Source organism: Sander lucioperca, chromosome 10, assembly GCF_008315115.2.
Source record: "Sander lucioperca isolate FBNREF2018 chromosome 10, SLUC_FBN_1.2, whole genome shotgun sequence".
In the NCBI taxonomy this organism is placed as follows: Eukaryota; Metazoa; Chordata; class Actinopteri; order Perciformes; family Percidae; genus Sander; species Sander lucioperca.
In genome coordinates, this window is record NC_050182.1 from 14,776,379 (window position 1) to 14,789,631 (window position 13,253).

General features: G+C 41.2%; 1 protein-coding gene across 4 annotated transcripts in view; it reads right to left on the minus strand.

The window, feature by feature from the left end:
* Positions 1–584: 584 nt before the first annotated feature.
* Positions 585–13,253, minus strand: part of fli1rs (Fli-1 proto-oncogene, ETS transcription factor-related sequence) — a 22,254-nt gene continuing 9,585 nt past the window's right edge. For 2 of the 4 annotated variants that reach the window (XM_031313455.2, XM_031313464.2), the window contains exons 3-10: positions 11,075–11,241; positions 5,078–5,281; positions 4,081–4,158; positions 3,192–3,260; positions 2,983–3,045; positions 2,101–2,148; positions 1,773–1,859; positions 585–1,294 (exon numbers count right to left, since the gene is read on the minus strand). In XM_031313455.2, coding sequence (XP_031169315.1) covers positions 771–1,294; positions 1,773–1,859; positions 2,101–2,148; positions 2,983–3,045; positions 3,192–3,260; positions 4,081–4,158; positions 5,078–5,281; positions 11,075–11,241 — 1,240 coding nt within the window. In that variant the 3' untranslated portion in view covers positions 585–770. The remainder of the gene's footprint in view (positions 1,295–1,772; positions 1,860–2,100; positions 2,149–2,982; positions 3,046–3,191; positions 3,261–4,080; positions 4,159–5,077; positions 5,282–11,074; positions 11,242–13,253) is intronic. The other 2 variants (XM_031313473.2, XM_031313482.2) reach the window with 2 other exon arrangements.

Below are 13,253 nucleotides of genomic sequence, written 5' to 3' on the forward strand. Positions count from 1 at the left end.
TTCAGGTGTGCTAAGCTAACCCGCTGCTGGCTGTATCTTTAATATTGACAAATATGACAGCGGTATCAATCTTCTCATCTAACTCTCGGCAGGAAAGTGAAAAAAAAAACCGCATAAAAAGTGCAAACTTGAAAAGCATTTTGTCAGTTAGTAAAAAGACACAAACTCAAAGGCAATATCCCATACATAATTTGTAAATGATAAAACCCTCAGGAGCCAATTTTCAGATGCAAGTATTTATTAGCTTTACATCATGAGTAAATGTTATATTGCTACATAACCATCATTCTGTACAACTTCTCTTTTACAAATGTCAGGTCATTAAATGTGATAACTGCAGTTTTGAAAATAGTAAAAAAAAAAACAGTTTCAAAACCAGTATGCTACTTACACAGTAAAGGTTATGACTTTGGTCTTTACAACAGGTACAAATCAAACAAGGTACTTACAAAATAAACTTGGTTTTCATAACATCTGAATAACCGTTAATACAGTGTCATCAGTATATTCATAAATCTTGGCAAGAGTACAATACAAATCCTTTCCATTCCTCACAGTTAATTTACCCTCACATTTTGTCCATGTTTTTTTAAGAAGGAATGTGACAAAGACGACATCATAATGCCCTTATAAAAACAGACCGAAGCGTCATATAACCTTCAATTCAGACAGGGTTCAGCTCAGGTGCATCCTGGATGGAGTGAATGTGTTTTCTTACACGTTTTGGGTTCCTCTCTATCCCGTTGTCCCAGCTGCGAAATGCATCGTCCTCAGTAGTACGAGCTCAGGTGGGAGTGGGTGGCGGGATGTCTGGTCATGGCTGACCCAGGATAGATGGGGCTGTTGGGTGAGTTCCAGTACGTCGACTGTGGGCTGAAAAAGTTGCCGGGGGAGACGGGCATAGGTGCAGGATGGCCACCCATGAAGTTCATTTTGGGCTGGTGGCTGTGGTAGGGCTGGACGTAAGACATCTCAGTCTGGTACTTAACAATCCCCCCTTCGGCTGCGTGATTCTGGTGTGCCTGCGAGATACCTTGGAAGTCAAACTTGTAGGCGTAGCGCTTGCCGTGCACCTTAGTCATGATGTTCTTGTCGTAGTAGTAGCGCAGAGCGCGGCTCAGTTTGTCGTAGTTCATGTTGGGCTTGCTCTTGCGCTCGCCCCAGCGCTTGGCCACCTCGTCCGGGTCGGTCATCTTGAACTCGCCGTTGGTGCCCTCCCAGGTGATGATGCTGGCGTTGTTGCTGTCAGACAGCAGCTCCAGCAGAAACTGCCACAGCTGGATCTGCCCTGAACCTGGAGACATGAGGAACAGTTGAGGAATTGGGTACCGACTTAAGTTGGTTGGTTACACAAAGAAGACAGAATTTACACAATTACCAGTAGTAGCTGTGTGAAATGTTTGTGTCTAAGTATCTTTATTCTTTCACTGGTAATATTTGAACATTTTGGAGGCTCTAATCGTCTGGATGTAGATATCAAGCCACGAGCACCTGGTAGCCTTTAAAAAATAGCAATAGAGTTTTGAGTAAAGCAACAAAAACTAAGATTTTAACTCCACTTAGATGTATTCAGTTATTCCAGAACCTTGGACAGCTCCTCAGTTTTTCTTTTAACAAAGTACTTAGGAGTTCTGTTGTGGGCGGGTTTTTTTCCTAGTTGTATTTTGCGACACATATCTAACATCTCGATCAGCTTATTTTTTTTTCTACCAAATGTGACCTTTTCACTGTGTGGCTTGGAGGAAGTGACAGACATCGGGGCAGAAACCTACCCACAGGCCTGTGAGCGCTGGGGTCAGGGAGCTTGTATGGACTTTGTTTGCCTGTTCGGTTCTTGGATGAGCTGAGGGCTTGGCCTTCTGTGAGGAAACAGCAGGGCAAACAGTCATTTTGGTGAGAGGGAAGCCAGATTTCGTCTCAGTGTAAGCGTGATGCAATTCTGCTGACACAACAGATGTTGCTTGATGTTTAATCCATTTTGGAAAGTAAGTGCATGTGTTCCAGCCCTTGCATGCTTTTCTCTCATGTTGCCAAAGCAGACAGTGTAAAGGCCTCATTTGTGTCATCCTTGCTGGTTTATCTGGTGGTTTAGATTCTTACCTGGGTTGGCTAGTCGACTGCTAATGGGCCCTAATGTCTGATATGGGTCTGTAAAGAAGAAGAAAAATCATTTTTACATTTTCTTGTAGATTTTACTTTAATGCCTTCAAGATTAGATAAAAATATATTTCCATGTTGTTTGACATCACATGCATCATAATTTAATGTATCTGGTGTTCCAGTACAACAAGTGCTCATTTTGACTAAAATATTTAAATCACAGCCCACATTTCTGTTTTCTGCAGTGATTCAAACAGGTCTGGTGCTCAGAGATAACTGTGAACCTCTAAAATGTATTTGATTGTCGTGGGAAAACATAAAATTACCTGCTTCTAGCAATTGCTACTGTAGCTTCTGCTTTGACTAAAAAGGACGTAGGCGGGACAGTTTTGTCACTCTACTGATGAGTTAAGTCAAAGCAAAATGCTAGCAGCATGGCTCTAGGGATGGCAATGTCAGTTTGTCAGTCCATGACATTTTCCCCAGAGGATGAATCTCGCTGGCTTTGGTAATCCCCTGACTTTTCCTCTAGCGCCACTATGGACATTCATGTTTGCTGGATGAATTGTAACAACTTTGGTGGTCCCTTAACTTTTCATTTAAAACCATAATTATCACTTGGTTTATGATTAAATACCCCAAAACCTAATGACATTCCCATCAGCCTCAGGGAGCAGGCAGCATGGCTGTGTACACCTAGTCTTGTTTACATATCTCCTATATTTGAACCAGTCTTTGGAAACATTGGGAGCTTGACTGGAATCTCAAAATAAAGCTCCTAAGCTTTGAGAAATTGTTTCCAGCACAGTGTAAGATTTTAGGGATTGACCTGCTTTAAAGGTCCGTGTTTAATGAATATGAAAATATTTGGGGCTTTCATACCTTGTACAATTCTTGGAGCAGGCTCTGTAACTCTTGAGGTGTGTTGGTGCTCCATGGAGGGACCTATAAATCCAAAATACAGTAATTTATGTAAAATACTTATCAGCTGTGGCTAAAAGTCAATTTCTTTGTAAAACCAGTAGTTGCTCATGCATGAAAAATGTGTCATGATAATTAGTTTCATATCCTTCTCGTTTTTGTTGTCATACCTTTTGGCACTGCACTCATGGTGTTTGCAGGCCAGCTGTTCCTGCAGCTGATCTCATCAAAACTGCTCTCTGCGCACACACACACAAACAAGGATGAGACTAGACTTTGACTGGCGCGTGGCATTAAAAGGCTTTGAAGTGGACAGTGGGACAGTTTGGCTATAGAGGGAAGGAAGTCAGTAAATGGAGACCAAGAAGATAAGAGTTTGGAAGTCTGAAGATGACCCAATGTTTCTTTTGTTCAGGCCACCCCTGTCGCCACAAGATTGTGAATTGGGTCCCAGGAGCAGGACCCTTACTCCCCATTTCCTGTGCCAGTGCAGCTGTTTCCTGTCTGAAACTGGCTGTTGAGTTTTAGACTCATCAAAGTTTTGTCAACTGAGGCCAGTGTTGTGCCAAGGAAAGTTTTTTGACTCTTGAAACTATGTAACATGGTTCTGAAACTCAACACATTATTTTTAAATCCCTAAATCATTCAAGTACAGTACTTTTCTCTTTTTTTCTGATGTGACCCCGAATATAGAGCTTTGAATCACACCCAGAAACACTTAAGTCAAGACAGATCTCGACAGTTTGAGTAGTGAATAACGGTGGCAATGAAACTGAAAGAAAAGTGTTTGCTTAAAACAAATAGATTTGTATCATGTATTTAGATCATGCTGAGTAAGGTTTTAAAGTCCATAACGGAAAAAAGTGACTTCTTCACCTTTTTGGGGCATGTCATGTATCATATAATGAGCAGTGGAAGAAATACTCAGTCAAGTGAAAGAACCAAACCTGTTCTAACTGAAGCAGAAAAAGTGTGTTCATGTAGACCCCATCACTCAGAGCATGAGCTGATTGAGAAAATAGGTTTTCCTGGCTTTTAATTGAGAGTGGATGATCTCACCTGCTTTCACCTGTAGTCTGGGTTGTTGTGGTGGTGTGGTGTTGGTGGGAGTTGTGGAGTAGGAGAACGTAGGGCTACCTGAAGCAAAGACAAAAAAAGTCCTGGTTATATTTTAACATTGATACGACGGAAATCAGTCATACCAGAGTAAAATTTGAGTGTCATGAATAGTATTTTTTTTATAAACCTTTGAGGTGTTGCTGTAGTACTGGATCGCATTATATTGTAAGATATGGCTATTATTTTATCCATCCCTTGGATGTTGCAATGTTCAGTTATAAACCGAACTAGAACATGGTGACTGTTTCTTTAGCTGCATTTGTAACACTAATTTGCAGAAGCAAAAACACTGCAGAATTATGTAATGCGCCAAGTCTCAGAAATCATGACAACATATTGTATGCCAAATACAGGGAACTTGCGATAGCAAAGAGGAACAGAGGTCACTTACTGAAGACAGGAAAATTAAGTTAACATGGCAAGACTTCAGCCTCAAATGACATCATGCTCTTTCAGCCTTAACAGAAAACATTATGATAGGTGCCCCTGTGCTGCAAGGTGTTACTATTATTTGGTCCACATCCTTTATTGACCTTAGTACCAGTCTAAAAATTAAACAAATTTACGTGCAGAAAGATTTTTGGGGCAATTTTATTTTTCTAAATAATAGCTTAATCGTCAAGTGTGTGTACAGTTTAAGATAATTGTGAGAATACCCATCACTACTTCCAAGAGGCCAAAGCAACATTTAAAAAGTGTGTGTGTGTGATAACAGTTTTGTCATTTATCACTACTTTACTAGTCTGTTAATTGTCAAATCATTTCAGCACTATATATATTTTTGATTTTATTCCTGGTCTTGCTTACATGCAGGTAAAATGTTTGTGACCACAGTCCAAAATGTTATTTTTTTTACATTGTTGAAATAGTCAGCGACGGAGACCCGAGCAATGTTATCAGTGGGAGAAAGATATCTCAGACACAAGGTGAGCCTTACTCTGCCGGAGGTAATTTAGGTGCGAGAGCAGGATGTCTGCATTGTAGGCCGACGTGAGACGCATCATGTCATCCTTGGTCATCTTGCACAGTGCCTTGCCGTCCAGTGCTTGGAACAACATGACGTCCACCTCCTCCAGGACGTACTCCTTGATGGCCCAGTCCAGCCACTGCCGCACGTGGTCCTGTGTCCACACCTCTGGATCTGCCATCAGAAGCACAAACATGATCAGAAAAAGACTCTGGATACTCACTTTGTTGGGGGATTTTTTCTTTAAAGGGAAACTTATCTTTTAGCTGGATAAAGTTACACATGCTATCTGGACTTTAAAATGAAAATAGATGCAGTTGTGGCTTTCAAAAAGTCACAAACAGGATGTTTCAGCAGTTACAGGGAGAGGAGTCATACAGAAATTATCATAAAAAACATCAAACTTGTATAATTTACATAATGAATTTCCAGTGCAAATAGTTGAAGTCCGCCTCCACTCAAATGTGTTGTGGTTATTGTTTCGTCACCTTCACTGCGCAGAATGATTTATGTGCCGAGTTTGACTCTGGAACATTCATCCGCTGACATGTACTTACAAGATAATTTTGTGATATCACAAATATGTTTTACTTGTTCAATTCAATCATGGTCCAATTTGCAAGCCTTCAGCTTCATAAGTGACATATTGTGTCTGGCAGTTCAATTTAAAAAATGAAGAATATTTGCATATTCATAGATTCTAGATTTGTCAAAGAGGGACAGGAAGTAAATGTAATTGCAAGATTGAAAACTTTTTTGTAATTAAACTTTTTTGTGTTTAAACTTTTTTTGTAATTGAACCTTTTTTTGTGACACAAATTCTTCAGACAAATTCAGATCATCTTAAAACATGTCTGCAGGGGATCTTAACACACCAGTTGTGGCTGGCTATAAGAAATCTGAGACCAGCATGCTTCCATGCTGCTATTTGTTATATAAAATGTTATCCTTTGCTGTAGCCATCGAGTGTTTGGACATAACTGGTCTTTTACATGGTAAGAGGTGCTGTTCTGTTGGTTTCCTAAATAAAAAATGCTCTTAAGATAGAGGATGGAGGGAGGAGCGTCACACAGAAATAGTCTGAAGAGCCTCTGGGCAAACACAATTTGTTTGTAGGACGTGAAAGTACTGAATAACACTGGAAACTACTCGGATATGAGTAAGAGTTATGATGGTTGTGATTGTAATACTGATTGTGAAGTGAGTGGTTGGGTGGGTACACTCACTCTGTGAAAATCGATGCACGGTTTAGTCAAAATGCTTTTTTTGACAGGTGTGCTGTTTGTATATTTGGTTTTAAAAAATGTCTTTCAGCTGTTTGTTGTTGTGGCACCTTAAAGTGCTCATATTATGCTTTTTAGCTTTCCCCTGCCTTTATTGTATTATATATCTTTTTTGCCACAGTTCACTCCACAATCTTTTGAACTTCATGCTGTCACCATAACCCATCCGGTACAACTAGTCACCATTGTTATCTACCGCCCACCAGGTCCTCTGGGAGAGTTTTTGGAGGAGCTGGATGTCCTCCTTTCAAACATCCCTGAAACTGGCCCTCCGCTGGTACTTCTGGGCGACTTCAACATCCAGACAGAGAAGTCAGCTGCCTTTTCTCACCTTCTCTCTTCTTTTGCCCTCTCACTCTCTCCTTCACCACCCACTCACAAAGCTGGCAATCACTTAGATCTCATATTCACCAGAAACTGCTCTACAGCCAACCTCACTGTTACTCCACTCCATACCTCAGACCATTTCTTCATCTCTTACTCTCTCCCGCTCTCCCAAGCTCACAACCATATCTCAAGAGACACCATACCTGTCCGCCGTAATATTTGTTCACTCTCTCCTTCTTCTCTGGCGGCATGTACTTTATCAACCCTCCCTCCATCCGACTCTTTCTTACTCATGCCTCCCAATGCTGCCACAGACACTCTCCTCTCTACTCTATCCTCCTCTCTCGACTCTCTCTGCCCTCTTACTTCACGACAGGCTCGCAAATCCTCCCCAGCTCCGTGGTTATCTGACTCAGTACGTGCTGAAAGATCAACTATACGGGCAGCGGAAAGGAAATGGCAGAAATCTAAACACCCAGATGATCTGCTTACCTATCAGTCTCTTCTTTCCTCCTTCGCTGCCTCTATTTCTGCAGCCAAAAGCTCTTTTTATCAAACCAAAATTGAATCCTCTTTCTCGAACCCCAAAAAACTTTTTTCCATCTTCTCTAACCTCCTAGATTCCCCCAGTCCACCTCCTCCCTCCTCCCTCCTACCAACCCACTTTGTCAACTACTTTGCAAAAAAGATAGATGACATACGCTCTTCATTCTCAACCACACCTCCTGAAATCACCTTACCATCCATCACTTCCAGTACTCTTTCCTCTTTCACCCCTTTATCTCCAAACCAAATTCTTACTTTGATTACCTCTGCCCGCCCAACCACCTGCCCCCTGGATCCTATCCCTTCTCACCTTCTTCAGTCCATTGCTCCGGACCTCCTTCCTTTCCTCACCCATCTCATTAACATCTCCTTGTCAACTGGCTGTTTCCCCGATGCTCTCAAAGAGGCAAGAGTGACCCCACTGCTCAAAAAACCAACACTCGACTCCTCTGATGTAAATAACTATAGACCCGTCTCCCTTCTTCCATTTCTATCTAAAACTCTTGAGCGTGCCATTTATAATCAACTCTCTACCTATCTCCACCAGAACAAGCTTCTTGATCCCCACCAGTCTGGCTTCAAGGCTGGCCACTCAACAGAAACTGCCCTCCTTGCTGTCACTGAGCAGCTTCACATCGCTAGAACAACCTCTCTCTCTTCCATTATCATCCTTCTGGATCTTTCTGCTGCCTTTGACACAGTGAACCACCAGATCCTCATTTCGACACTCCGAAATCTGGGTGTCTCAGGCTCTGCGCTCTCATTGCTCACATCTTACCTGGCAGACCGAACCTACCGGGTAACCTGGAGAGGGTCTAGCTCAGAACCTTGCCCACTTAAAACTGGGGTTCCTCAGGGATCAGTCCTGGGTCCCCTCCTCTTCTCTCTGTACACCAACTCTCTCGGGTCTGTCATTCAGTCGCACGGCTTTTCTTATCACAGCTACGCAGATGACACCCAACTAATTCTCTCCTTTCCTGAGTCTGAAACTCAGGTAGCAGCACGTATCTCGGCCTGTCTGACTGACATCTCTTCTTGGATGTCCACACACCATCTGAAACTCAACCTCAACAAGACTGAGCTCCTTTTCCTTCCAGGGAAGGGCTCTCCTACCCAAGACCTGACTATAACAATTGACAACTCTATAGTAGTCCCCACCAAGACTGCTAGAAACCTGGGTGTAACACTTGACGACCAACTCTCCTTCACTGCTAACATTGCTGCAACCACCCGATCGTGTAGATACATGCTGCATAACATCAGAAGGATACGTCCCCTTCTAACGCAGAAGGCGGCTCAGGTTCTGGTTCAGGCTCTAGTCATCTCACGTCTAGACTACCATCTCCAACAGAAAACACTGTTCACAAACTGCTCCAAACAGCTCTATTGTAGTCCAGCCTTTACTTCTGTGACAAACGTGCGTCACTTTGTAACACACGTTATAATGCTCGCCTAGTTTCTAGCGTGGCACGCCCTCATACTCTGCTTCTGACTGGCTGGTAGTGCTTACCTAGGTACTGCGCATGTGCGACTCCCAACAAAGATGGAACAGAAGTGAGATGCCTCACTCTGTAGCTAAAACAGAGAGCTCAACACACAGGGTGAAAAGAGGAGCTGCAGCAATGTGCAGTACAACAAAAATATGGTGTTTTTTTTTTTTCTTTTTTTTTTTTTTAATTAAACCATGTAAACCTATTCTGATATAACCTCGAAATACAATTATGAACCTGAAAATGAGCATAATATGAGCACTTTAAAAAGTCGTCATAAGTTATTTTTAACTATGAAAGGTCTTTTAAATTTTGAGATGATGTTGAATGTACATTGACACACACAATCTACAGGCCACCACCTGCTCGCGTGATTTCCCTGAAGGTAACAGGAAGTAAACAAATGATTACCGATAATGCTAAGCTGAAGACCGCCCCAGCGGTCTTCAGGAAAGATGCAAATTGTTATATTGGTTATTTGTGGTGGTTTTGACAACCTTTACAGTGTTTATGTGCACCAGGACTGGGCAATAATATTGTATTGCTTATCATTTTACAAATATCTGTTGTCCAAATGGGGATTCCAAGCAATCTGCAATTAAAGCTAAAAGAATTTGAAGGGTTTTTGTTTTATGCATTAAGCATTTTGACTTCTACACTTGATTTTTAGACTACCCTTTTATTATAATATGAGAAGATGTTGCATCAGTAGCCTACTAAATCTAAGGCACTATTTCCCTTTGCCCAGACACTCTATGAAACTTCACTCTTGGTAAAAAAAAAACAACTAATATACGTAGTTTTTTAAATCTTATTTTATATAGCTGAGCCTTATCCTTAGAATGAGGCACTTGTAAGCTTTTAAGAACTACATTTTGAGTTTAAATTAATCTCAATGTCTTGATACAGCTCTACATATATCACTAGTCTGATTCAGGAAGTTATGCTCATTTCCAGTAGCAAACAATGACTGTGAATCCCGCGTAATATTAGGCAGGGGCTTTGGACGTGAACGAAGTCACCACACCCTCATGTCCTGATTGTCCTTGGTTAACACATGCCACTGTGATGCAACATCCGTGTATTATGAAGCAGAATAACTCTGTGCTGGTGACTCATTAACGAATCTCGGATTCCACAAAGCTGAGTTTTAAATCATCCACTGCACGTCTGTGGAATACCGTCTGAGGTGAGATTGACTCACTGAAACGTGCTGCTTTGAACTGCTTTAATACTGAGTCTCAAAGGACAATAACGGTATCAGAACTGTGCATGAGAGAGAACGTAAAACGTCATCAGGTTAGTTTTTAAATGGCTGGACCAGTGATTCGTAGCAAGGATGAAATAGATGTACAGTCGGTTGTAAACCTAGACTATGACTACTTCGATAGTAGTGACACATCACTGTCTTTACTCTAAAGTTGTATGTCAGTAAATTTTCCTCCAAAGAAAAAGGGAAATCCACTGCTCACAGTTCAGCTGTAGCAAAAGTCAGTTTTGACCAAAACTCGGCTCTACCTGTTGCTCTGCTGAAACACGCAGCATATTTTAGATTAAGGCTCTGTAACTTTGACTTGAACTCTGGTGCCATGGTGTTACTTACTGGTGTGAGTGTTAATGGACAAATATTGCCTTGACTGTCTATAAAGCAGTGACACATCCTTCCTGTTTTGTTGCCACTTTCATATTCAACTGAAGAAAATCCTATGTGTTCTGTGTTATAAAGGATAAGGCTGGCATTTTAAACTTTCCATATTGTCAACAAACAAAAATCTTTGGCTACAGACAGCACTTCTTATGTATGTTAAGTAGGATATATACACACATTTTGGTCTTTTCATAGGATTCGTTAAGAAGGAAAATTTTGTATTGTTTTATCCTTTAAGAAGTTAATTTTTTTGATGTCCATATGGGATTATGAAAAGCCTTTCATTGCCTGAAAAAACTCTTTGTAGCTACGGAAAGCAGCAGGATGATTAAAAATGAAGATGTCCTCACCACCTCATCACACATCTATTCCTGCTTGCGCTCTCTTGTTAATGTCACAGTCCTGAGTGCCAAATTTACACTTTAGGCTTCACACTTTTTATATAGCATTCATTTGAAACCCTGATGTCATGCTAGACCAGAAACCTGCTGTGGTTTAGCTGTGGCACTGGAGAGTAGTGGCTGCTGGTGGTAGGAAAACACACGCTGTGCTCATCTCTGATTCAGTTATTGATATTGCACAAGCCCAGTGTGTGTCAGCTCTTGGGAAACTGTCTTGTGATGGCGTTGGTCTTGTGTGAGGATGGAGCGTTAGGTTAAGTGACTCAGCTCACCTGCCGGCACAATGACCCTCTTCTCCTCTGTGGCGCTGCTGGGTGGGGTGACCGTCTGTGGGCTGACGCGAGGCTCCGGGTACGAGGTCTGGTAGGGCATCGGGGGCCCGTCGTTGCTCATGTGTCTGGAGCGCTTTGTGACGCTGCAGTCCACAGGGGACTCACGGCTAGAACAGGCAAAGGAGAAAGCAGGAGCAAAGTGTAATTTGATCATTGAATATCTTATTTATGTATATATTCTTCAGTGTCTGTACACTTCCATTTATCCAGCTCTAAGTACTGCTGTCATTTCAAATAATGAGACGTTTACTCTGGCTGCTGTTCTGGCAATAGATTTCACAGTTTATTTCCTCTTGCAGTGTTTGCTAATATCTTGTAGCAGACAGGAGATACAATTAGTCCAAGACTGTTTTACACCAACACGATTCCAGTGAAAAGGTATATAAAGAATAGACTGGTGCTAACCTGGAGCCGACTGCACCAGCTAAATTGAAGTTCAAACTTAGCCTAGTTAAAAGACCGTATTTACTAATTGTATCACTAAATTTAAAATGGGTTGCATCACTCACACTAGATTTTACCTAGAGATTAGTTGTTGTAAATATTTACACACAGTAACTGCCAGAGCGCTATTTCACAAAACCAAGATAAGGGATTAAGCCGGAACTTCCCAGTTATCCTGGCTCAATTTAGCCTTGACTCGGTTTCACAAAAGCAGAGGCGACTAAGTTACCATGGAGATTTATTCTGTACAGCTAGCCTGGTCCAGACCAGGCTAACAGCCAGGATTTATTACTCCTGCTGCCTTTTCTGTTCACTCAGCAGTGGTTTTACCTTATTGTTATCAGCCTGCATTAAAATACAACAGGTGCATATTGTTGTTCAGTTAACTACTGTTATTATTTCAAGTTGTGACTAGGGATGTCTAGATCCGATCACGTGATCGGAAATCGGGCCCGATCACGTGGTTTCAGACTCGATCGGAATCGGACATTACCTCCCGATCAGGACTCGGATATATATGTATATATATTCTCATTATTTTTTAACACATCTATAGTTATGCGGTGGCACAGAGTTAGACCCTTTTGACTCCACACAGAAATAGCAACGCGTGCGGCATGACATCACTTTGTTGCAGAGACGCTATTGGTTAAATGCCGGCAAAGTAGAACACGGAAGCAGCTTGAAGCGGAAAGCGTGAGTATGTCTGCGGTCTGGAGGTATTATAAAGTTGAATTATTATAGAAGTATCGGATCGGGACTCGGTATCGGTAGATACTCAAAATCAAATGACTCGGACTCGAGGGCAAAAAAACCTGATCGGGACATCCCTAGTTGTGACCATTATTTTTTATAATTATGTTATGTTATATTGCTGTATGAAGACTGCTGCTCATATTGTTAGAAGTTTGATGAATATATTATGGCGGCAGTTGAGATAATAAATTTCAAATATGTTTTAAATGAAGTCTGTTACTAAGGGCAATACATAAAATGCTGTACATGTGTGTTTCTATAGTGGACCAATGCACCTATTTTAGTTTAATTTTTTTTTAATTCTTTAACAATAAAGGATCATGTTTGTTCCGCTTCCATGTGCATGGTATTTGGCATTCTTAGCACACAATTTGTGTTGTCCAGTAAACTAGGACTATAATTTGGGAGGATTGTACAATTTTAAGAACATTCTAATTGTACAATCCTCTCAAAATATAGACTTAGTTCACTGGACCAGTAACTATCTAGTGATGTAGGCTACTGTACAGTCATGTGACAACAGGGAGAGGACACCCCAATGGTTTTTGACCTTATATTTTGCTGGGGGGAAATAACTGATGAATACACTCTTACATTTATGTTTACAGTGTGCATGGAATTTATCACTTCATTATCTTTATAGTTTCTAGATTTTCCAATTTATTCAGTGTCTTTCTTTTCTATGTCCATATACGAGGAAGCAAAGCATATAATATGTAAAGAAGGAAACTTGTCCTCTGTAAAAAAAAAAAAAAAAAAAAAAAAAAGCGTAGCAGATAATAGCGGACCGACTGAATGATAGTCTAAAAATATACATTTACGAACTACTGCTCTTAACTGAAACCATTCAATGAGTCACTTGTCATTTGCAAAAATGAACAGTTGTACATTTTGCATTAAAAGCGAGCAGTGGAAGTTA